Source organism: Chinchilla lanigera, unplaced genomic scaffold (assembly GCF_000276665.1).
Source record: "Chinchilla lanigera isolate Chin_1 unplaced genomic scaffold, ChiLan1.0 scaffold00028, whole genome shotgun sequence".
NCBI lineage: Eukaryota > Metazoa > Chordata > Mammalia > Rodentia > Chinchillidae > Chinchilla > Chinchilla lanigera.
Window position 1 is genome coordinate 19,367,628 of NW_004955429.1, and position 23,493 is coordinate 19,391,120.

The following is a 23,493-nucleotide window of genomic DNA, read 5'->3' on the forward strand; positions in this document are numbered from 1 at the left end:
GCCGGGCTGGCTGACCTGCGCGCCCCGCTGCGGGCCTGCGTCGCCTCCTGCCGCGGCGAGGGAGGCGACCCGGCTGGCGGGGCGCGGATGGCGGATCCTGGGAGGCTGCCAGGGTAAAAGTAGTTCCTTTGATGAGTGAGAAGTGGAAACCTTCGGGAAAGAGAACAGATACAAACAAAAAGCATCAGGTCGGGGGTTGGAGATTTAGCTCAGCGGCACAGCGCCTGCCTGGCAAGCGCGAGGTCGTGAGTTCGATTCCCGGTACCGGAAAAAAAGCATCAGGCGTTCCTGCACCCGGGCGGTAACCGCTAGTAACAGACCGCTAACGCTGCTCCCCTTCTGCCTGTGCGCGTGAGCACCGGCGCGCGTGTGTGCACGCGTGTGACGCCCCTGCAGGGTCCTATGCTTGCGGCCTTGTTCCTGTCCGCAACCGCGTCTTAGGAGCAGTCTCTCGGTAAGGACTGTCCTGAAACGTGACTCCTAAAGGCTTTGCACTCTGCAGAATGAGCGTGGGAAACCCGTTCAGCCGTGTCTTCAGGCGGGCAGGTCGGGGTCGTGGACACGCTCCGGGCTTGGGGACGCCCGCCGGGCCTCGCCGCCGCTCTCAGCCTGGGACACGGTTACCCCGAGCTCTCAGCACCTGGGTCTTCTCACCTAAGGGAGAGAGACGCTGTTATTCTAGCTGAGCGCAGAGCGTTTGAAACAGTGCCTGGCCCAGGGCCAGCAAGGCTAAGTCTGTCGAGCCTATTATTTGTCTTTTTCCTGCGTTTTTATATAACTCCTATCAGACTTTTCCTAAAATAATCATGATTTTCTTCGAAGCGAAAAGTTTTAGCTTAGCACCTTGGTTTTGGTGCTGCTGTTATTGTGGTTGCCTTCTTTGGTTGTTAAGTTTGTTTTTGCTGGGCTGGAGATTTAGCTCGGCGGCACAGCGCCTGCCTGGCAAACGCAAAGTCGTGAGTTCGATTCCCGGTATCGGGGAAAAAAAAGTTTGTTTTTGCTTTAAAATAGCTTTTCAGTGAGGATTTAAAGACTGAGGAATATCGCAAGAGAACAGCAGGCTAAGAGGTATTAATATCAAGTGCCACGGAGGACAGCCTCGAAAAATCGGTTTTAAAAAAAGGAATAAAGAAGGAGGAAAGTTGAGTGTTTTTTAAAACTAACTCCCATCACGGTGTTATCTCCCAGCAATCCATTTGAGTATCAGAGCGAAAGACCTTTAAAAAAAAAAAAATAGTAACAAGGGAAGCTGGGGACAGGGCACACTGAAAATATGCTATTTTTATCACTTTCGTCTGAGTCTGAAAGCACTTCAGAGTAATGTTTAAAAAACACTAATGAAAAGTTTTTAAGACCATGCACCTGTCGCATTTTGAGTCTTCTGGCAAAGAACTAACCCCGCTTCTCCACATGTCTGTGCTCAGTTAAGATCTGTGCAGTAGCTCGACGCGAACATTTTTACCTTAATCCCCTTCCTCCGTGGGTAAAGAACAGCTCAAAAAGACTTGATGTCAAGTCGTACAAGGGCCGAGCGCGTCCTTTGGCTGCAGGAAGCAAGCTGGGTGAAGTGTGCGTCGTGCTTCGGGCTGTCTTCGGCGGGGTGAAATCCCGACGGACATCCCCAGGGGCGCTGGTAGCCATAGGGAAGGCGGGATGCTCCCGGGGGAGGCTGTCAGGGGCCTCATGGAGAAAGCGCGCAAAGCCAGGCCCCAGGAGAGGCTCTTGTAGCTTGAGGCAGTTGTTTTGCAGCCTCTCAGTGGGAGACCGGGTGCACCAACTTTCGTTCTAAGCTGAGCACCTCACCCTGAGAATCTGCTAGTCAGAAAAGAGATCCCTCGCCAGAGCAGCGCGCCCCGCTCCCCAGCAGCACAGGAAGCTTGCCCAGCGATCCCTTCCTCCGCAATGCTTCTCTTAATCCGAAGCAGCTGAGCATGGAAAGCGCGTCTCACCCGTGCTAACTTTCCGACGCTCCCAATAGCCACCCCCTCCCTAACCCACCCAACGGAGACGCCCCCTGGGCTGGGCCCGGGCTCGCGCGTCCCACCAGCCACTGTCCGTGGAGCGGGCGGAGCTGGCCAGGCGAACGCTTAGGCTGTCCTGGAGGAGCCTGGGGAGCCGGCTGCCTGGAGCAGCGCTTGTTGTCCTAACCCCAGGCCAGGCTAAGCACCCTCTCTGGCCTGGAAGAAGGCTACCTCCGCCCCTCCCCCCGCGGGGCCACTCCCTCCTCTGTCCTCCCGAAGGGTTGGCCCCCACTTTCCGCCAGTCTCTCAGGACCCTGCTGACGGGCGCGACTGCCCCGTGGGTCCCAAGGCCTTCCTGTTGAAGCCAGATACAGGTTGAGCCTTCCTTGTCTAAAATACGTGGAACCAGTGTTCCAGAGCGCAGATGTTTTGGGACGGGGAACATCTGCATATACATAATGAATGTCCCAGGGCTGGGACCCCGTTCTAAACGAGATCCACGCGTGTTTCACGCCCACCCCATGCGTAGAGCCTGCCGGTGATTTTGTGCATCAGCATCTTCAGTGCATCTGCGCTGGTGCCCGTGATAGCAGGTGTGGACTTTGTCAGGACGAAAACACTTTTATTTGGGAGCATCTCAGAGGAGCTTGATTCCTAGCGGAGAGCCCCGCGGCAGCGTGTGCCCCACAGCTGGAACTGAAGCTGTGCGTCAGTGCGAGGCGTGTTCCTCCCACCGCAGCTCACCGTGGCGGGGCAGGGAGAGGCCACGCGGTGGAGCAGACCTGGGAAAGCGCCTCAAGTCAGGGTGCCTGGGAAGGCAGCTGGACGGAGAGAGGAGGAGGGAGGAGGGGCGAGGACTGCCCGGCTGGTGGGGACACCGTGTCGGGCTGAGCGCCTCTGTGCAGGGAGTCCAAGACTTTCATCAGAGCGCATTGTGGTTCTTGTCACCCGCAACACGTGGAGAACGACTTTCCAGAAACTCTGTCCTGGAGTGGGGGGGGCGGGGGGCTACCTGTCTAGGGGAGCCAGCCCTGCAGCCTTAGAAACAGGACACGGGCACATTCTTGAAAATCTGGAGGGTATAGAAGTATTGAAAACCAGGAAATAATCAGAGGCAAGTACTGCTTACCTGTTTCTAGTTATTCTTTTCTACATAAACTTCCTTTTTTTTTTTTTTTTCTTTTTCCTGGTACTGGGAATCGAACTCACAACCTTGCGCTTGCCAGGCAGGCGCTGTGCCGCTGAGCTAAATCCCCAGCCCCTACATAAACTTCTTAAACCATGAACTGTTTTTCTTGTGTGGCTTCACTGAGAGTATTTCCAGGTTTTTTTCTAGACTTAGTTTCCTTTCCCAAGAGCCTTGTAATAAAAATAAGAGCCACTAGCATTCACTGAGTGCTGACCGTACACAAGCACTGTTTAAGTGCTTTACATGTGTGGACTTATTTAAGTCCTTCGAGCAACCTTGAGAATAAGTGTCATTATTATTATTATTATTATTATTATTATTAATTGTCCTTCTGAGACAGGGTCTCGATATGCAGTTCAGGTTGGCCTTGAGCTCACTTTGTAGCCCATGCTGGCTTTGAACTCGCAATGATCCTCCTGACCTGGAGCTCCTCACCTAACCTCTGTGTTTGTCTCTCCACCTGGAATATAAAGCAATAATGACACTGATGGCCGGGTGTGGTGACCCATGCCTGTAATCCCAGCACTCAGGAGGCTGAGGCAGGAGGATCCAGAATATCAGTGGTTTATTTCTTTGTCCTTTCCTTCCCTTCTTTTCCTATCTTTTCTTTTTCAGTACTGGGGATTGAATCCAAGGCCTTTGCACAGAGCTACCTCCCCCGCCCCTTTTTAAAATTTTGTGTTTTGAAACAGGACCTCACTAAGTTACCATGTAGCCCAGGCTGGCCCCAAACTCAGGACCCTCCTGCCTCAGCCTCCCAGAGTCCTGGGATTCCAGGCGTGCACTACCATGCCCAACAGTTATTTATTTCAATTTGAAACCTCTCTCCCATCTGGTTCTTCTTCCTAGAAGGGAAGCAGGCCGCCTGACATTAGCACCTGTGCTCTGTGCCCTTTGCTTTTGTTTTTGCATTAGGCTGATTTTGATAAGGCCGCAGCAGAGGTGAGGAAGCTGAAGTCAAGACCAGAGGACGAAGAACTGAAAGAACTCTACGGGCTCTACAAACAGGCTGTCGTGGGGGACGTGAACATCGGTGACTATACCAGCCTTTGAAAAGATAGCTGTACACTTGGTTTGAACAGCATTTATAGAGTGCCGCTAAAAAGTAAACTTGAAAATCTCTCTGTGCTTCTTTTAACAGCGTGTCCAGCAGTGCTAGATTTAAAAGGAAAGGCCAAGTGGGAAGCCTGGAACCTCAAAAAAGGTTTTTAAATTCTTAAACCAGGTTCACACAAACCTTACTCTGTCACTGCACGGCTCTAACATTGTCTGCTTGTGTCTTCCTAGGGCTGTCAAAGGAAGATGCCATGCGTGCCTATATTTCTAAAGCAAAAGAGCTGATGGAAAAGTATGGAATTCAGAATTCATCAGCGGAGGGTCTGCCTTCAAAGCCTTCATAACGGTATCACGAGCTAACACTGAGGGGGCAGGGGCCCTGCTGACTCCGGGTCGTGGACATGTTCGCCGTCAGCATGAATTACTACACTTACGAGTGTGCTGAAATCACATAGTTGGCTAAATTTTACTTTCTTCAACCAGGTGACTTTAAAAAAAGTTCTTCTGCCGGGCGTGGGGAAGCACACCTGTAATCCCAGCGCTTGGGAGGCCGAGGCAGGAGAATCACCGTGAGTTGGAGGCCAGCTCAGGCTACCTAGTGAGTTCAAGGCCAGCCTGAACTACATAGAGAGACCCTCTTGCACACAAAACAAAAAAGTTCTTTTAAAGAGTTACCACTCCACTACTTTGTATATAAAAACTTCAAAAAAGTATTTGTTCTGTTGTCTCACCTGTTCTTCTGCAATAACTGGGTGTAGCTCTGATAATAAAGGTAGTTTGTTACATTAAGAACTTGCAGGAAGTCGGTTCCTTTGTCACAGCGTGGCGTGCAGCCCCCCCCCCCCCGCCCCATGCAGGGACTGTGGAGTCACAGGCACCTGTGGAGTCCTCGCCCTGTGCCCTCCTCACTAGGGGCCGGGGAGAGGTTACCAGGGTCAGCAGACTTCCCCTCTGGGGGAGGGAGAGTAGCGCACTGTCACAGGGCGGTCGTAAGAACTGACTGAGTTACCTGTAACCTTCCTGCCACACTCAGGCAAATGGTGTGTAAAAGGCAACGAGCTGAAAAGATTTTTTAAAGAAACGAACGGGTTCAGGGTGTGGTTTTGTGATGGAGCGTAGATTCACAGAGCCCTGGGTTTGGTCTCCAGAACCGCACAAAGCAAAAAGAAGGAGCTTATAACTCTATGGCTCTCTAGCTCTTTAAAAAACAAACGGCCCCCATAGAAATACCCACTATTTTTCTTAAAAGTTTTGCACTGAAGACAAAAGAATGAAGCTAAAATATAGCTAGCGATGAACTGTTCCCCTGCTGGGCCCCTTGGGCTCGGTGTTCTTGGAATGAAAATGTAGAGCGGAATATAACGCCGGCCCACGCCTCAGGCCTCCCGGCTGGCTCACTGGCGCTCTGAAAGGAGAGAGCTTCAGCCAGGTGAGGCACAGCGCTGTCATCCCAGCACTCCAGGAAGCTGAGGAAAGAGGAGACTTGGTCTCGGAAATCAAAAATCAGCTGGGAGGTAGCTGAGTGTGAAGGTATTGGGTTCAGTTCCTAGTCACACACACACACACACACACACACACACACACAGTCTCATCTTAATTTGAAAACCTTACATTCTGTAGCGTAAGTGTAGGATTACTGTCTCCCTAGAAGAATGTACTTCTTTTCCCTGAATAAGACTGCAGAGTTATTATGGCATTATCAGAGATCCAGATTGACTTTGTTTTTCTTAAAACCAAAACCAAAAAAAGCCCTAGGTCTGCTGGATGAATATCCAGGGAATTAGGTAAGTGCAAAAAGCCAGTTCCAAAATGTTCCTGCTGGGTCAAAATGCCTGAGGTGGTGGACCCCATGGGAGGAAAGGGTTGTTTTGGCTCACGGTTCAGGGGGTTCCAGTCCGGTTCCCGTTGCTCTGGGTTGGGGTGAGGCCCAACGGCGTGGTGGAAGCCAGTGGCAGAGGAAGGGGCTCGCCTCAGGACCGCTGGGAAGCAGAGCGGGGAGGGGGCAGGGTCCTGCACGCCCTGGAGCAGTGCCCCCTGGGACCTAACTCCCCTCCTCCAGGCTGGGGGATCTGGACCAAAGAGAGCTCGTTATAGGTGGGAGGGACAGGATGGGGCTGCCAGGGAGGAGGTGGAGGGGTGTCCCTGTGAAAAGGCAGTGGGGGGGCTCTACTGGGCTAGAATGTTCTGCATTGAGACTCTGGAAATGTTAGTCACAATACTGCGTTATATCTAGTTCGACGCAATTTTGCTCGTAGTAGAAATTGGGAATAAGCCTGTATGGGATCTCTATTATTTCTCACCACTGCATGGGAATCTAGTTATCTCAAAATGTTTAATTAAGCCAAGCATGGTGGCCCACACCTGTAATCCCAGCATTTGGGAGGCTGAAGCAGGAGGATGGCTATGAGTTTGAGGCCAACCCAGGCTACATCATGAGTTTAAGGCCAGCCTGAATTACATAGAGAGACCCTATCTCAAAAAAAAAGTTTAATTAAAAGAAAACCTAAGGGCCAGGAGTATAGCTCTGGCACAACACCTGCTTGGCAAGCACGAAGCCCTGAGTTTGACTCCTGGTACCAAAAACAACAACAACAAAAACCCAAAAAACTAGTTACAGTGGCACACACTTGTAGTCTCAATTACTCAAGAGACTGAGGCAAGAGGATCTCAAATTGGATCTCAGCCTGGACAAAAATAGCAAGACCCTCAAGAAAAATATAAAAAAGAGCTGGGGATGTAGCTGCTGGCAGGGCACTTGCCGAGCATGTAGGAGGCTTTGATTCCATTTCTAGCGCTGTTAAAGAAAAAAAAAATCAAAGTGGATTGCTTACCTGGATATTTTTGGAAAGTAAAGCTGATTAAAAAAGCACAGTTGGGGAAAAAAAAAGCAAAGTTGATCTCTTCGTTACTAAATTTCATCTACAGACGCTTTTCCCCAGTACAGTCAAGGCCTGAGGCCTCCAAAGTAAAGACCTGGGCAGTGATCACCTGATCACTCACAGCTGGGGGCCGAGAACCTTAGAGCCACTTGCCCTGCCCAGGGCAGTCGCCTGCGCCAGGGAGAGACGGGGACGTCTGCGTCCGCTCCTCCAGCGCCTTTCCTTGTGGACTACACCGACTAAAAGATTGAAAATCAGTAATCAGATCCAGCCTTCTTGCCAGTTCTTCAGCGAGGGGCTCCGGAAATGACATCAATCTAAAGAGGAAAGGACAGGGCTGGGGATTTAGCTCAGCGGCACAGCGCCTGCCTGGCAAGCGCAAAGTTGTGAGTTCAATTCCCGATACCCAATACTCAGCTCATTCCTCCTGCTTCTACTTTTCCTTTTCTCTTGGTTGCTGCTTGTGTCCTGCTGTTCTGCTCCCTCCCTCGGTCGAGTTCACGCTGTCCAGGGCGAGGGCAAGGCATCCTGCTAGGCAGGAACTCGGTGCTTGCCGGTGCCCACCCCATAGGCCAGGCTGTGGCCTGGCCACCCTCCGAGGGCTCACTGGCCCTGCATTGCTGCCTTCAGAAAGAGAGCTGGGGACCCGCTGCTGCAGACAGGAATTGTTTAATAAAGCAGTAGATCATACTCTATTAAGTAGTAAGTACTCCAGTACATGTCAAAAACAAGATCAAGCCTCGGGTCTAGCGAGTTGCTAAAACAGTGATTTTAATTGCATACCTTTCCCGTCAATCACTTGCACCATGAAAATAGCTGCAGGGGCTGGGGATGTGCATGGAGTGCTTGCCTGGGGACGGTACAGTGGTGGGACGTCTGCCTGGCGTGCATGAGGCCTTGGGTTCAATCTCTAGCACTGCAAAATAGTAACGATAATGATTATCAAAGCATAAAACAGGTACTTTGCTAAGCAAATTGTTGCCAACCTCCCTACAGATGAGAATCAACCGAATGTCAAGTGCAAAGATAAAAGACTGCCAGAAGAATTCTTTACCTGTTTGTCTTTTATCCCTAGATACATAAATTTTCCATGGAATGATCCATTAATATGTGAACAAATCACTCTTAGGAGATGTATAATTTCCAAACTGAATAAAACTAAGGAGCTGGGTCTGAATAACGATGAGGACAGTATATGCTCGCCCCCTACCTTTTTTTTGTTGTTTGGTTGTTTGTTTGTTTGGTACTGGGAATTGAACTCAGGACCTTGTGCTTGCCAGGCAGGTGCTTGTATCGCTGAGCTATATCCGCAGCACACCCCCGCTTTTGATTTTTCAGACAGTCTTGCTATGTAGCCCAGGCTGCCCTTGAACTTGCAATCATGCTGCCTTAGACTCCCAAGTGCTGGTATTACAGGCACGCATCACCATGCCTGGCCCAACACTTTTGACTATTTTAAGGCCAAAAAGAACACTAGCTAAAAGTTGGCGAGCGAAGACAATTCTAGACACTTGGTTACGTAGTTCCTGATGAAGTTGTCATTGGCAGGTTCCATAAGATGAAAGTGATTTCCTGGCAGTACATGGAGGTCAAAAGTTCCACTGGTTACCATTTTCCAGGCTAAAAAGAGAAAGAAATTATTTAATAACAAATGGCACTTACCAGCTATGAAAGACTTTCCTTAAGATACTGTTTCTGTAGGAGCTGACACCCACTGATAGAGTTTCATCCAAGGGCTCAGATTCCTGTCCTGTATTTTTAATTTCTCCAAGACGTATCAGTATACAGTAGCATTACCCGAGTTCTCTCATTTTACCCAAGATCAGCACCTTTCCATTTACACCAAGTAGAACAATTTTCTACTCATGGCAGTATCTACTAATTGCGATTTGCTGAGAACTACAAACATGTATTTCAATAAAATACCCAAAATTATGAAAATAACTTCACCTTCCATATCCCCTGAGATGTCTTCAGATCCAGTAAAGCACGTGAAGTCGCAAGAAAGGGCCGCCTTAGAAGGAGTGTCAAAGCTGTGAACAGGGATTGCTGATCAGAGTTGTGTCCCGAGGCTAACATCCCAGCTCTTCCAGCTGAGACTCCTCTGCCGTGAGAGGAGGGGCCGCCCCACCTCCTCCCCTTTGGTCCGCTCCTTCCTATCAGAGCCTGCCTGAGCCTCCCCGAGGAACAGCTCATCCTCCGGTGCCTCCTAAGGTTCAGCACCTGCAGGCGGCGCTGGGGCTGACGTGGGAAGCTGATTACAAGGAGCATTTGCAGCCGTCGTGCCCTACACAGCCCGTCTGCTGCCTCCCAGCTCCCTTGCCACGGCCGCCCCTCTCAGAACCAGAGCGGGTCCCCTCCTCTGTGTCACCACAGCAGCGTGAGCCTGTTTCCTGAACCGGATGCCGGCGCTGCGCCGGACACTGGGAACCAGCGTAGGCCCTGCTCTCGGCTTGGGAGACAGACCCGTGTGAAAGACAACTGCGACAGGCGAGGGTGGGTGGGGGCAAGGTCAGCCTCCCTGGGGGAGTAGAGCAGATCTGAGGCTGGAACGACTAGGAGAGAAGGGGCCCAAGAGATGGAACAGCAGGGGAAGAGGGAAGGGAGCGAGCTCACATGAAGCTGACTGCCCAGAGAACTAAGGAGGGGAGTGGGACCGGAACAATAAGGTAGCAGAGGTAGGCAAGCGCTACTCAAGCGTAGGATACCCAAAGGGCTGTGACGTGATGTCACAGGAAGGGTTTCAGGCAAGGCACCTGCAATCAAGCCGGACGCTCATCCTTGTGGATCCAGGGTGAGGGTGAAGAGCGGGACAGGACCAACTAACGGGGCTCTTTCAGTTCCCCGGGGCCAGGATTTCACTTCTGCCTAAGATGTCTAAAACAGGAGGGCCACTCCCACCCGACAGACGCCAACCCAGACCAACTGCGGGGCTCTGCGTTTGGAAGGCAAAGGTGAAACTGAGTGCCAGGAGGGGGCAGGCACTTCTCAGGGGAGGCGGGCATGGGCATGGGCTCAGGTGTGCCAAGGATGCCAAGAAGGGTCTCTAACGTCAGCTCGATCTTCAACAGCGTTGCTGACCCCGCTCAGGGCGGGGTATCAGGTTGGGCCTTCTCTGATTCACAGGCCCTTTCCCACGGCCCCACTAAGGTTCCCGGGAAGGATGGGGAGCAAGGTGGGAGGGCAGAGAGCGTGCCCTCCTTGGGACAGGTGGGCAGCGCCTATTTGATCTATAGCAAAGCATGAAAGCTGGGGCTGGAGCAGGACCATTGAGGAAAAGTGCTCCAGCAGCCGAGCCCCCGCAGCAGCGAGGGACTCAGGGGCTGGCGCTCACAGGGTAACCATAGCAACTGCAAACCGTGGACCCAGCTCCTCTTTGCTCTCTAATGACGGAAGGAGAGGGGTGCTCACATTCGCGTCTCAGACTCATCTCAGTCTCTACTGTTTTATGCATAATTGGCTTTTGGTTAAAAAAAAAAAAATCAGACACACAAGAAAGCAAGGAATAAATCAGTCAAGAGACAAAACGACCAGAAGAATCAGGTACCTACAGACCCGGATGTTGGAACTATCAGACGGGGACATGAAGAGGGCCGGGGAGAAATGGAGAACAGTGGAGAGGCGTGGGCTATGGGGCAGGCAAGTCGTGAACGTTGTGATGGACGGAAAGTGGGTCATACTTCGAGGGACAGGGAACGGGGGGGGGGGTTGCCGCAGCTCTCTGCGGGCTCCGTGTCGGCTCCACTTTTTGCAGGTACTTGTGTAAACTTCTGGGAGCAAGCACAGCCCCTGGTGGCCCAATGCCAGTTCCAGACTTTGTGGAAGAAGTCAAAGAAACACTGGCCCAAATGTCTGTGCTCCAGGACCTGACACCAGGAGAGCAGGCCCGGGCGCAGCAGCAGAAATGCAGGGAGGTGGGCGAGAGGGACCAAGGGCCAGATGCTGGTCCCATGGTGATGCTCTGGGGCGTTTGGACTCAGAAGAGCCATTTGCAGGCTTAGGTTATTGGGAAGAGTTTGTAGAGTGCTGAGGCGTCAGGGAGAGTTGTGAATCTACATGAGTTCTGGAACAAAGCGGTAGGAAACCAAACAGCTCCCTGCATGCCCCTCCACACACAGCAGTAAGTAGCCATCCACTCCTGCTGATCCCTCTAAAAGGAGGGTGGGCATGGAGGTGCACACCTGTAATCCCAGCACTCGGGAGGCTGAGACAGGAGGATTGCTGTGAGTTGGAGGCCAGCCTGATCTATACAGCAAGACCCTGTCTCAAAAGACCAAAATGAATGAATATATAAATAAATAAATAGATGCCAATGTTTTGGCACTAATTTATTCAATAAATATGTGATAAACTATTTATGTCTCTCTATATATACTTGTCATCTTATACAGAAAGAATATTTGTGCCTGGGCTCCATTCTAAGCTAATACAAATAGCATAGATGGCCTCAAAGAAAATGAAATCCAGCACTTAAAACATTGTCTTCCCATATATGCAGCTGGTGAGAACTGCCAATCTTTTTATTTCTGTAAACACACACACACACACACACACACACACACACACACACGTCTTAGTTTCTTACCTAAATTTATTTACAATGTTCCAGTCTGCCAATATCATGGGAAGAGATTGTTCCAAAAATTCTTGGTTTTCTATGAGACGCTTTGGGGTGCCTCCAAAATCCATAACGAAACGTTTAATTTGTTCTTCCGACTTGCCATCCGATTTGGGAATCGGAATCTGGGCCTTTGACTTGAAACATCAACAAACACACGCCTGTTATTTTATGAAACAGGTTAGCTCACCAGCTGAAACCTAGCTAAGGAAAAAGTCCTTCAATCAAGGTTAAGAAATAGATTTTATCTATAGGCTTTGGAGGAGAACTATTTCTTTTCAAAAAGAGGGAGAAGAAAATTCCCCAGTATTCTAGTTCCATGCAAGGACATTCAGGACCTCAGGCCCCGCCCCCCTCGGCAGTCGGGTCTCTGCAGAGAGTCACAGGGGTTACAAAAGCAGCAGGTACCACAGCGCCAGGTTTAAAGCCGCAGTGCTTCCAAGGGTTTCACACCACTGTCCCCAATGAAATCTCAAGGGCATTTTCCGGCTCTGATTGGTTACTTTCACAGAAGTTGATTCAGTTCCAAGCTGCTCCAAAGCGAGAGGCAAAAGGCGCTGGCGATCAGTATTAGCTCAGAGGTGCCGGGACAACTCAGGCACCGATCAGACAGCTGTGCAGCGCGTTTCAGGGAAACGGAGGGAGACGGACATTGCAAGAAGTCTGAAGGATTGCACCCCCGCCATCATTTCCCTGCTGTACCGAGTCTGCCAGGTAGGAAAAAGATCGCCCGATTTCTACTCCCCCATCACCCTCCTATTTATTCCTCTCTCGGAAGAAAACTAAATCACTTACATAGGGAGGACTTGCACTTGACAGAAAAATGTGGATTGGTTCCAGCTTATGTTTTTCTTTCAGGTGCAGGGCAGTCAGAAAAGCAACATAGCATCCCATGCTACATTAGGGAAAGACAAACAGGATAGCGATCAAGACCTGTGGGAGTCCAAGCGCCGTGAGCGCAGCCGCGGTCTCGCAGTAGCCAAAAGTGTAAGTTCCTTAATAACTCTGATCTGTAGAATGACGAGTGTCAACATAAAAAGTGTCTCACAGACGTCCTGGATAGCTCAGTGTGAGAGCTGCCGAGTTCCACAGTGCTGTGGTTTAGGCGGCACTGTCCCCCACAGGTCTGCGTGTGAAGGCCTTGCTCCCCGCACGCTGCTGTTGGATGGAGACCCGAGAGCCCTGAGAGTTGTGACTGGTCATAATTATTCAACATGCTGTTCATGAGGGCGGAGGGGACAGGGGAAAAAGAATTGAGCTCTGTTAGGCACGGGTACTAATTCCCCGCCATGAATGTAATCCTTACGCACTGCAAACATGTACCAATAAAAATATGCTGCTTACTCAGTACAAAAGGTATGCATCTCACAAAACATTACCGGTGAACTTTGTTATTTTTTAGTTGTTTTTTTTTTTTTCTGGTACCGGGAATTGAACTCACGACCTTGTGCTTGCCAGGCAGGTGCTGTGCTGCTGAGCTAAATCCCCAGCCCATGAACTTTGATTAAGAAGTCCCCCATGTCCTTTGAAACAAAATTTAAATACCTATGGCCAAAAAATGCAAATGGTTTATCCTGGACAAGGGGCAGCAAAGCACAAGCGATTTCATCAGCTATCTCATAGATGTCATTCGCGAAAGGCTCTTCAGACCGATTTTCTCTTCCAGCAAGCCGTACAGAGTACACTGGAGACAGGAAACACAAGGAACAAGGAGTGAGACGTTGTGACTATATAAAAGGCCTCACAGATGGTGTGATATGAACACTTCCAGAGAAACACAATAATTGCCAAGTCCAGTGAAGTGAAAGTGTCAAAATTTGATGACAAGAAGCCAGGTGTGGCGGTGCACGCCTGTAACCCCAGCACTTGGGAGGCTGAGGCAGGAGGATCAGTCCAAGTTCGAGACCAGCCTGGGCTACAAAGTGAGCTCAAGGCCAGCCTGAACCACATAGCGAGACCCTGTCTCAAAAGACCAAAAAAAATAAAGATTGACCTGGGGGCTGGGGAGATAGCTCAGCGGCACAGCACCTGCCTGGCAAGCGCGAGGTCTGAGTTCAGTTCAGGAGTGACCACGAGAGCCAGGAACAAGCTATTGGAGTTTGCTAAATCTGAGACAGAAACTCCCAATTTTATTTTACTTTTTTTTATTTTAAAGAGAAAAAAAAATTTCAAAACAAGATAATGGGGGGGGTGAAAATGGTTAATACATTGCATATTGTTACCTTTAAATTAGTTACTCAGAGTATAAGATATCGGCATTTAATTGTCCAAGCAATATTAGCACAAACCTTTTTCAATGAACTAAGATAAATTAGTAATATAACTATAATATATATATATTTTGTTGTTTTGTTGTTGTTTACTTTTCCCTTCCTTCTTTTCTCCACTCCCCCATCCCAGTTTCTCTTTCCTTTTGAAGTTTCTTCCAATTTCCCAATGTCTACTGTACATTTGGTGTCTTACTCTTTTAGCTTCTCACACTAGGGAGATAATCCAATGTTTGCACATGTGCATCTAGTTTATTTCACTTATGAGTATGGTCTCCTGTTGCAGCCATTTACTTATAAAAGTCTCCAGTTTATCCTTCTTTATGGCTGAGTAGTACTCCATTGTATAAAAAGACCACATCTTTTTTATCCATTCCTCTGTTGATGGGCATCTGGGTTGTTTCCAAGATTTAGCTATTACAAATTGTGCTGCTGTAAACATGGGTGCACATATATTGCTGTGCTATGATGTTTTTAATTCTTCTGGGAAAATGTCCAGAAGGGGAATAGTTGGGGCAAATGGGACCTCCAGTCTAGTTTTTTGAGGAATCTCCACACTGATTTCCACAGTGATTGCACCAGTCTACACTCCCACCAACAATGGAGAAGGGTTCCTTTTTCCCCACAGCCCCTCCAGCATTTGTTATTGGTTGATTTCCTGATGATAGCTGTTCTTTCTGGGGTGAGATGGAATCTCAGTGTTGTTTTAATTTGCATTGTTCAAATGACCAGTGATGTTGAACATTTTTTCATATATTTACTTTCTGTTTGCACTTTTTCATCTGAGAAGTATGTATTCATCTCAGATGCCATTTTTGAATTGGGTCTTTGAATTTGGAAACTCCCAATTTTAAGACTTACTGTAAAGCTACAGTAATCAAGATAGCATGATATTAGTGAAAGAATAGAAAAAATTCATCAATGCAACAGAAGAGAGAGCACCTAGGAAGGACATTTTTAAGATGACAGAGAGATAAGCCACTGAATGGAAGAAACTTTTTGCAAAACACACATCTGATGAAGGCCTGAGAGGAAGAGGTGCTGCAGAGTGGAAGGCAAAACTTAAGATCCAGAGTGCACAGAATTTCTGCATATCAACAACAAAATAAGTAATTCAATGGAGAAGTAGGCATAAGGTAAAAACAAGAAGTCCAAAGAAGAGAAAATATACATAGCGAATACATATATTATGAAAAATGGCCAATCTCTCTTTTAATAGGGCTCATTAATTTAAAGAATAATTTCACAATAGAAAAACAGAATGACATTATTAAAGATACAAAGCAATAAGAATTTTCGTGTACTACTTTGATAGTATAAATCACTGCCATTTCTTTGGTGGTTCTGGGGATTCAACCCAGGGCCTTTGCACTGTGCTACATCCCTAGCCCTTTTTAATTTTTATTTTGAGACAGGGTCTTGCTAAGTTTGTTTTTGTTTGTTTGTTTGTTTGTTTGTTTGTCTTTTTGAGACAGGGTCTCGCTATGCAGCTCAGGCTGGCCCTGAGCTCACTTTATAGCCCAGGCTGGTCTTGAACTCACAATGATCCTCCTGCCTCAGCCTCCCGAGTGCTGGGATTACAGGTATGTGCCACCATGCCCGGCTCTTGCTAAACTGATGAAATGATCAGACAAGGTTCAAACTTGTCCTATCCTCCACCGTTAGCTTCCAGATGTCTGGGATCACAGGTGTGCACCACCACACAAGTGGAAACCATTGTGATTCTTTTGGAAAATAATTTGACAATATTTCTCATAGTTGAAGACATTCGTACCTTCTCACCCTGAAGTTTCACTCCTAGAGTATGCTCTCTTATCATGTATCCAAGAAGACATATATAAGAGTGCTCATGGAGCATTATCTATAATAACAAAAATTATCTCAGTGTCTATAAAAAGAAGAGATATATAGAGTTTTATAGTCACACAATGAAACACCATATAACAGTTAAAAGTGATGAAATAGAGATTCATGTAAGAACATGATAAAGCCGGGCATGGTGGTGCATGCCTATAATCCCAGCACTCGGGAGGCTGAGGCAGGAGGATCGCTGTGAGTTTGAGGTCCGCCTGGGCTACAAAGCGATTTCAAGGCCAACCTGAATTGCAAAGTGAAACCTTGTCTCAAAAAGGCAAAATAAACAAACAAAGAACATGATAAATCTTTAAAAAATAAACCCAAAATATAAAAGCAAACTTCCAAAGAATATTTCCAGTGTGATTCGCTTTGGGAAAGTTGGAAATGTGTGAAATGATGCTATGTCTTGCGTAGGTCAGTTTGAAGGCGCCAAGAGTAGAGGGTGGGTGCAGTGAGGAGATCACACCAGCGCTGCTCTGAGCTTTGAAGGGAACAAAGGCCATGGTCAGGTTTGTGATATCATTTATAAATATCATTTAAAAATGTTTAAAGGAGTGGCTTTTAATTGTGTGCATTGAACCAGCCGCTATTGATTAAAAACCTCGAAGTGCCTTCCGAAAGTGTCTGAGCACACGTCTGTCCAGGACAAGTGAGTCCCAGGGGGCGATGGTCTCATCCAAGGCCGGCCCTGCAGACCAGAGTCCTGGTGACCGCAGGGCAGAAAGGAAAGCCCCGGAAAGCTGGGGCGAGCAGATGTGTCAGGAGACAACACTTCCAGGACAGAGAAGGGCACGCTGGGAAGAGAAAACGTCTCTTGAAGTCCTGGTGGCAGAAATAAGGAAGGGGCTGGAGATAAGAGTTCCACAAGTACCAAAGAATCAGAAGATTCCAGAACCTACGCCCGCAGCAGCAAGGTGCCATTTATTGATTGAAGATGTATTTCACGATAGAAACGGCAGAGGGCGCTCTGAAAGTACGAAAACAAGTGAGCAAGGCACCCCTGGCCTCCACAAAATGACTTTGCGTGCTGGTCAGAGAATGTTGGCACGTCTCCAACAGAAATAAATCTAACGTACAGAATGTCTAAATTGAATTTTTCAACTAAGAAGATACCTGTTAAAAGACTTATAAAGCAGGAGAAAACAGACGTTATGAATTGAATCAAGCAGAAAATGAAAACTCTATCACACCGTAATTTCAACACTCTGCAAAGCTGAAACAGGAGGATCTCAAGTTCGAGCCTTAGTAGTTTAGTGAGACCCAGTCTCAATAAGGTAAACATAAAGGGTGATGGGGTGGTGAAAAGGTGCTAGGTTCAATCCCTGGAACTGCAAAGCATCATGGTGCACACCCCAGCATTCTGGAGGCTGAGGCAGGAGGATCACCATGAATTCCAGGCAGCCTGGGCTAACATAGTGAGCTTGAGGCCAGCCGGAACTAAAATCCAAACTAAAACAAAACAAAACAAAAAATCCCCAGTACTACACATTAAAGAAATAAGGAAATAAATAAATAAAACATTCTTTGGGAGAAAAACAAACTATAACTTAAATTAAAATTATGAGTAGAAATAGACAATTTCACAAAAAGCTGACAGAACACTGGAAAGAAGTTGAATGAAAGAATAAACGTCATTTCAAAAGTGGCCAAAAAATGTTTCCTATGACATAACGGATGCAAATTACTGAAAGAGGTAAAGGGAGCTCTAATAAAAGAACTAGGGAGAGGACGGCAAAATAAAGAAGGCCAGGTACAAAAGGAAGTAACAGTCATTAAACGTAGACAAAGTTCTAGCATGGGAATAAAGGGAGACCTTCAGGAAAGCTAAACAAAGCAGAACGCTGGGGAAGAACCGACTGAAATTCTTAACTACACAAACTTCCCTGAAATAAAACAGGAAGGAAGCCACACACTGAGAGAACCCATTATATGCTTGAGAAAACTGACCTCATAATAGTCAAGGTAAACTGTCAGAATCTGAAGATTAAGAAGAAAGGGCAAGCATTAAAAAGAGCGGAGTAGAGACCCCTAGCAAAGCACAGCTTCTTGGGACCTGGAATCAAGGCACCTTGAAAACAACAACTTGGTGAAGAGAAAACTAAAAAGGAAGAAGTAGATTTCTGAGAATTAGGAAGGAGCCGACAGGAAACCTGGAAACTACAGGGAAGCTGGAGAAGCAGAGCACACTGCAGGGAAAAGTGTGCAAGGCTCACCCACTTCCAGGGAGGGGCACCCGTCTCCACTGCTCAGGGAGGCCCAGAGAGGGTCAGCAATTCCCGGAGAAACAACAGAGGGAAAGCAGCATGAGCCCCAGGGAAAGCCCAGGGCCACTGTCAACTGCAAAAACAGCACGGGGTTCTACTCCTTCCACAAGCCAGGCTAGAGTTGGAGGAGTCCAGGGCAGCACCCACCATATCTGGGAGGGTTTAATGTGGGAGGGTTTGTGAGGGGGTAATTGCTGTGCACCAAGCTAGAGAACAGCTATACCTCAGAGTTCCTGGGTCACTGCACCACGGAGGCTGTGTGGGAGATGGCCACAGAGAGCAGCAGGGCAGACCTAGCTCCCTCTGAGAAGCTGCGGCTGGGACGGGTGCCAGGGTCCCGCCCTTCTTGGTAAGAAGCCGGGCTGGTTATGTGCAGCTGGCAGAGGGGCTGGGTCTGAAAGTGCCTGCACGAAGGCCGGTGGTCCGCATAAAGGTACTAAACACCTGTTCATGGAAATGGTAGGAGAAAACTTTCCAAACATGGGGGAAGAATTTTACACATAGATAAGCAAGGCGTACAGAACCCCAAATAGCATGATCAGAAAAGAACTGCTCCAGGACACGTCACAGTCAAAATTCCAGAAGTCCAACGCAAAGACGGGATCTCAAGCTGCTAGAGAAAAGAATCAAGTCACTTCTGAGGCAAAACCCTTAGAATCATAGCAGACTTCTCCACACCAGACTTACATGGAGTTATGTGCTTCAAACATGGAAACAAATTCCAATCAAGACTGATATATCCTCCAAAACTCTCGCAAAACTGATGAATAAATATTTCCATGACAAAAAGCACCTTAAAAGTTCATGACCACCAAACAAACGCTCTAAAAAATTCTCGAAGAATCTCCTTGAGGGAGACAAGCCAACGACACCAGAAAGTCCGGAATGAATGTACCAGGCAGGGCGAGCCGAGGAGCAGCAGGCTGGGCAGTCAGCAACAGTAAAAGACGCCAGGCCAGGAATACCCCGGCACCGTTCAACAGCAGCACTTACCGTGAGCAGCTCTCAGCCCCCCAGTCAAAAGACATCAATGGGAAGACGACACAAAAACCAAAAGCCAATGCTATGCTGCATAGAAGAAACACATTTAATCCAAAATGACATTCATGGTCTAAAAATCAAAGGATAGGAAACAACATTTCATGCAATGCCAGCCCCCAAACAAGCAGAAGTAGCTATCCTATTTTCAGACAAAATGGACTTCAAGCCAAAACTATTCAGAAGAGGCAAAGAAAGGTCACTACCTATTGGTTGATGGAACAATTCAACAGGAGAGATAACAGCTCTAAAAATATAGGCATCAAACAGTGGTGCACCCAACTTCATAAAACAAACACTACTAGGTGTAAAAGATCAAATAAACATGAGCATGATTACAGTGGGGACCTCAGTACCCCACTGTCACAAATTGACAGATCAAAGAGACAAAAAAATAAACAACAAATACCAGAGCTGAAGCACACTTCTGAACAATTGGACTTAATACGTATCTACAGTGTTCCACCCAACAAAGGAATACACATTCTTCTCAGCAGCACATGGGATTTTCTCCACAACAGACAACAAAGCAGGTTTAGCCAGGCGCGGTAGCGCGCTCCTGTAATCCCAGCACTCAGGAGGCTGAGGCAAGAGGCTTGTTGTGGAGTTCAAGACCAGCCTGAGCTACGAAGGCCAGCCTGAACTGCATAGTGAGACCATGTCTCAAAAAGACAAAAAAAAAAAAGCAGGCTTAGATAAACACAAAAGAATTGAAATTATGTCATACATATTATCAGATCATAGTAAAATGAAAGTAGAAATCAATGGCAAAAGAAACCACAGACGTTATGCAAACACATGGAAATTAATACCTTCCTGAATAATTAATGGGTCACAGAAGGAATGAAGGAAGAAATTGACAGCTCCTAGAATCAAACGATAACGCCAGTACCACATCCAGAACATATGGGACACAAGGAAAGCAGTCCAAGAGGGAAGACTGGCCACATCAGAAAAACAGAGCTGACCCAAATAAACAACCCAGTGCTGCCCCTCAAATTCCTGGAGAACAAATAACAATTCAAAATCAAGGCTAGCACGAGGAAGGAAATTATAAAGATCAGAGATGAAATTAATGGAATTGAGACCAAAAAAAAAAAAAAACAAAAAAAACAATACAAAGAATCTTCTTCAAAAGAACAAGCAAAATAGACAAATCCCAGCCAATCTGATCAAAAACAGAAAGACCCAAATCGATGCAATTAGAAATGAAAAAGGTGAAATTGCAATGGATACCACCAAAATCCAGATTATTATTATTTTACTTCAAAAACTAGAGCCTCAGGGAAGATCTAGGCCAACATCCCTCAATGCCTTCATGGAATTGAAATAGCACAAGTGCTCTTGGAAGCCTGCATTATTCTAATTCCAGCACCAGACAAAAACCCAACCAGAAAAGACAACCGAAGGCCAATCTCGTTAATAAACATAGACAAAAAAATCTTCAACAAGATACCGGCAAATGAATGATCGCAAAGATCATACATCATGACCAAACAGGGTTCACCCTATTTACAAGGTTGCAAGGATGATTTCAACATTAGCAAATCAGTAAATATAATGCACTATGTCACAGATGCAATTACAAGAATCACAGGATCATCTCAACAGATTCAGAAAAAGCCTTTGACAAAATCCCACATCCATTCATGATAAAAACCCTGATGTAAATAGGGATAGAAGGACCTTATCTAAATCTGGTAAAAGCTGTTTATGACAGGTCTACTGCCAACATCAGATTTTTTTTTTGTTTTTTTTTTGTTTGTTTGTTTTTCTCCGGTACCGGGAACCGAACTCACGACCTTGCGCTTGCCAGGCAGGCGCTTTGCCGCTGAGCTAAATCCCCAGCCCCCCAACATCAGATTAAGTGGGGGAAATGTTCCACATTAGTGAGAGACAAAACAAAGACGTCCTCTATCACCACTCCTGTTCAGTACAGTACTTGAAACATTAGAGCAATCAGGCAAGAAAACAATAAAAGGTAAAAGTCAAACTGTCCTTATTTGCAAGTAACACGATCTTTTATGTAGAAAACTCCCAAAGTTCCACCACTCCTAGAATTAATATCCAAATTCATCAGTGTGTCAGGATACTAAACCAACACACAAAAATCAATAGCAATCCTTTACAATAATAACGAACTCAGTGAGAAAGAAATTAAGAAAACAGTACCATTCACAATAGCATCAAGAAAAAAAAACACTTAACAATTAACCTAACCAAGGAAGCAAAAGACCTCTACAGTGAAAACTCCAGTACTCTGAAAAAGGAGACTGAAGCAGGCAGATCGAAGAGATTCCTCTGCTCCTGGATATACTGTCAAAGAAACAATACAGTCAAAGTGACCATACTTGCAAAGCTGAGTCAGTGCTGTCCCAGTCCAACAGCTGACGGCATCCCTCACACAACCAGAGAAAGCAGCCCTAGAGTTCACGTGGAGCCAGGAGAGACCCAGAACAGCAAAAGCAGTCCTGGGCAACAAGAGCAAAGCAGGAGGCAGCACAGCCCCGCTCTGAAGTTATAGGACAAAGCTAGCGTGACAAGGCCAGCCTGGGCTGGTGAGTTCTAGACCAGCCTGAGCTGCATGGTGACACCTTGTCTTGAAAACAAAATTCAACAAATGGGATCATCAAAATTAAAGAACTTCTGCACAGTAATGGAAACTTCTCTTTCTTTTGGTACCAGGAATTGAACTCAGGACCTTGTGCTTGCCAGGCAGGTATTTGTGCCACTGAGCTATCTCCCCAGCCCTTCTGCACAGTGATGAAACCAACCAACACAGTGAAGAGACAACGGACAGAATGGGAAAAACGTTTTGCCAGCTACTCACGATACAGAAGTCTAATATCTACAATATAGAAAGAACTAAAAAAAATTAGATCCCCCCACAAAATAAAAGACCCAGTGAAAACAGTGGATACCTGAAATGAACAGACACAGCTCAGATGAAGTACAAATGGCTGATAAATACATGAAAAGATGTTCCACATCTCTGACCACCAGAGAATTGCAAATGAAAACAATATTGAGAGTTTACCAGACTGGGGATATAACTCAGTGGCACAAGTGCCTGCCTCGCAAGCACAAGATCCTGAGTTCGAGTCCTGCTACCAAAAAATAAATAAATGAATAGTCTACCATACTCCAGAAAGAATGACTATCATCAAGAAGTCAGGCAATAACAAATGCTGGTGAGGCTGCGGGGAAAATGGAACCCTACTAGGTTGTTAGGAATATAAACTAGTACAACCACTATGGAAATCAGTACAGAGATCCCTCAAAATCTAAAACTAGCAATTCCACTAGACGCCAGGTGTGATGATGCACACCTGTAATTGTAGCACTTAGGAGGCTGAGGCAGGAGGATCGTTGTGAGTTCGAGACCAGCCTGGGTGACAAAGTGAGCTCGGGGCCAGCCTGAACTGCATAGTGAGACCCTGTCCCAAAAAGACAAACAAATAAACAACAACAAATTGAACAGAAACCCAGTGACCTATGGGACAGTATCTACTGTTATGCCATATAGAAATGGAAGGCGAAGACAGATATTTTCGAAGGTATAATTACAAATTTTCCAAGTTTAATAAGAATTATAAATCCACAGACCCAAGGAACTCAGTGAAATGAAAGACTTGCATGTGCCCATCCTCCACCGCGTAAGTGACTCAGACCATGATGAAAATTGACGTACCTTCCAGCGAATCATAAACCTTTTGGCCCCATTTGGCAAAATAAAGAGAGCCGCCACCCGCCCAGGGAAAGCAGATCAGCCTGAAAATGGCACCGGGCCTCGGGTATAAGCAGTTCAACACTTTTTCATCCCTAGGGAAAAAAAGCAAACACATTCCTCAAGAGAGGTATCAACTCAGTTCTCCAGACTGAATTAGGTGCGTTTTAATGGAAATCTTCACTAATTATAAGCAGCACACATGCAAATACAATGCGACTGGCATTTTTTCCAACTAGAAAGGCAAAAAGGGTTTTTTCAGTCTGTGTTGGACAATCTGAATGTACAAACTTTGGGGGACATGGCAGGAATCATCAAGGAACTATGTAGAGCATTTAGGAAGCACATTTAGTACATGCAGGGAAGCTGGCGGAACTGTTCACTCCCTTGCCTCTCCCACAGGTCGGGGAACAGTGTCCCTCTGACAGTCCAAGGTGGCCTCAACCTCAGCGCCTTCACCGCCACCAGAGTCACTTTTAAATCACCCACACGTTTTCCAGAGTTTAGATGTCTCACTCCCTTTTGAGTGTCTGATAAACTGTGCTTTTGAATCTACATATAATGTTATTGGAAACTTTATCCTGTGTACCCAGCCAGCTGATGTTTGGAAATTGTCCTTCTAAAGATCCATCCTAGA

The 23,493-nt window shown here is 47.0% G+C and overlaps 2 protein-coding genes and 1 long non-coding RNA gene across 4 annotated transcripts in view; 1 reads left to right on the forward strand and 2 right to left on the reverse strand.

Annotated features, from left to right (window-relative positions):
• Positions 1-4,731, forward strand: part of Acbd7 (acyl-CoA binding domain containing 7) — a 5,007-nt gene extending 276 nt beyond the window's left edge. Inside the window, exons 2-5 of one of the 2 annotated variants that reach the window (XM_005387147.2) lie at positions 4,066-4,183; positions 4,292-4,354; positions 4,438-4,552; positions 4,690-4,731. In XM_005387147.2, the coding sequence (XP_005387204.1) occupies positions 4,066-4,183; positions 4,292-4,354; positions 4,438-4,550 (294 nt within the window). In that variant the 3' untranslated portion in view covers positions 4,551-4,552; positions 4,690-4,731. The other variant, XM_005387146.2, reaches the window with a different exon arrangement.
• LOC106148800 lies at positions 228-3,705 on the reverse strand. Its single transcript, XR_001234484.1, has 2 exons — positions 1,463-3,705; positions 228-654 (listed from the first exon to the last, which is right to left on the reverse strand). It is a non-coding gene; the product is annotated as an uncharacterized LOC106148800 (long non-coding RNA).
• A 3,007-nt stretch (positions 4,732-7,738) lies between the features above and the next one.
• Olah (oleoyl-ACP hydrolase) overlaps positions 7,739-23,493 on the reverse strand; it is an 18,703-nt gene continuing 2,948 nt past the window's right edge. The window contains exons 2-7 of the mRNA XM_005387148.2: positions 22,821-22,951; positions 13,249-13,387; positions 12,499-12,598; positions 11,671-11,840; positions 9,036-9,118; positions 7,739-8,705 (exon numbers count right to left, since the gene is read on the reverse strand). Of these exons, the coding sequence (XP_005387205.1) occupies positions 8,563-8,705; positions 9,036-9,118; positions 11,671-11,840; positions 12,499-12,598; positions 13,249-13,387; positions 22,821-22,951 (766 nt within the window). The 3' untranslated portion in view covers positions 7,739-8,562. The remainder of the gene's footprint in view (positions 8,706-9,035; positions 9,119-11,670; positions 11,841-12,498; positions 12,599-13,248; positions 13,388-22,820; positions 22,952-23,493) is intronic.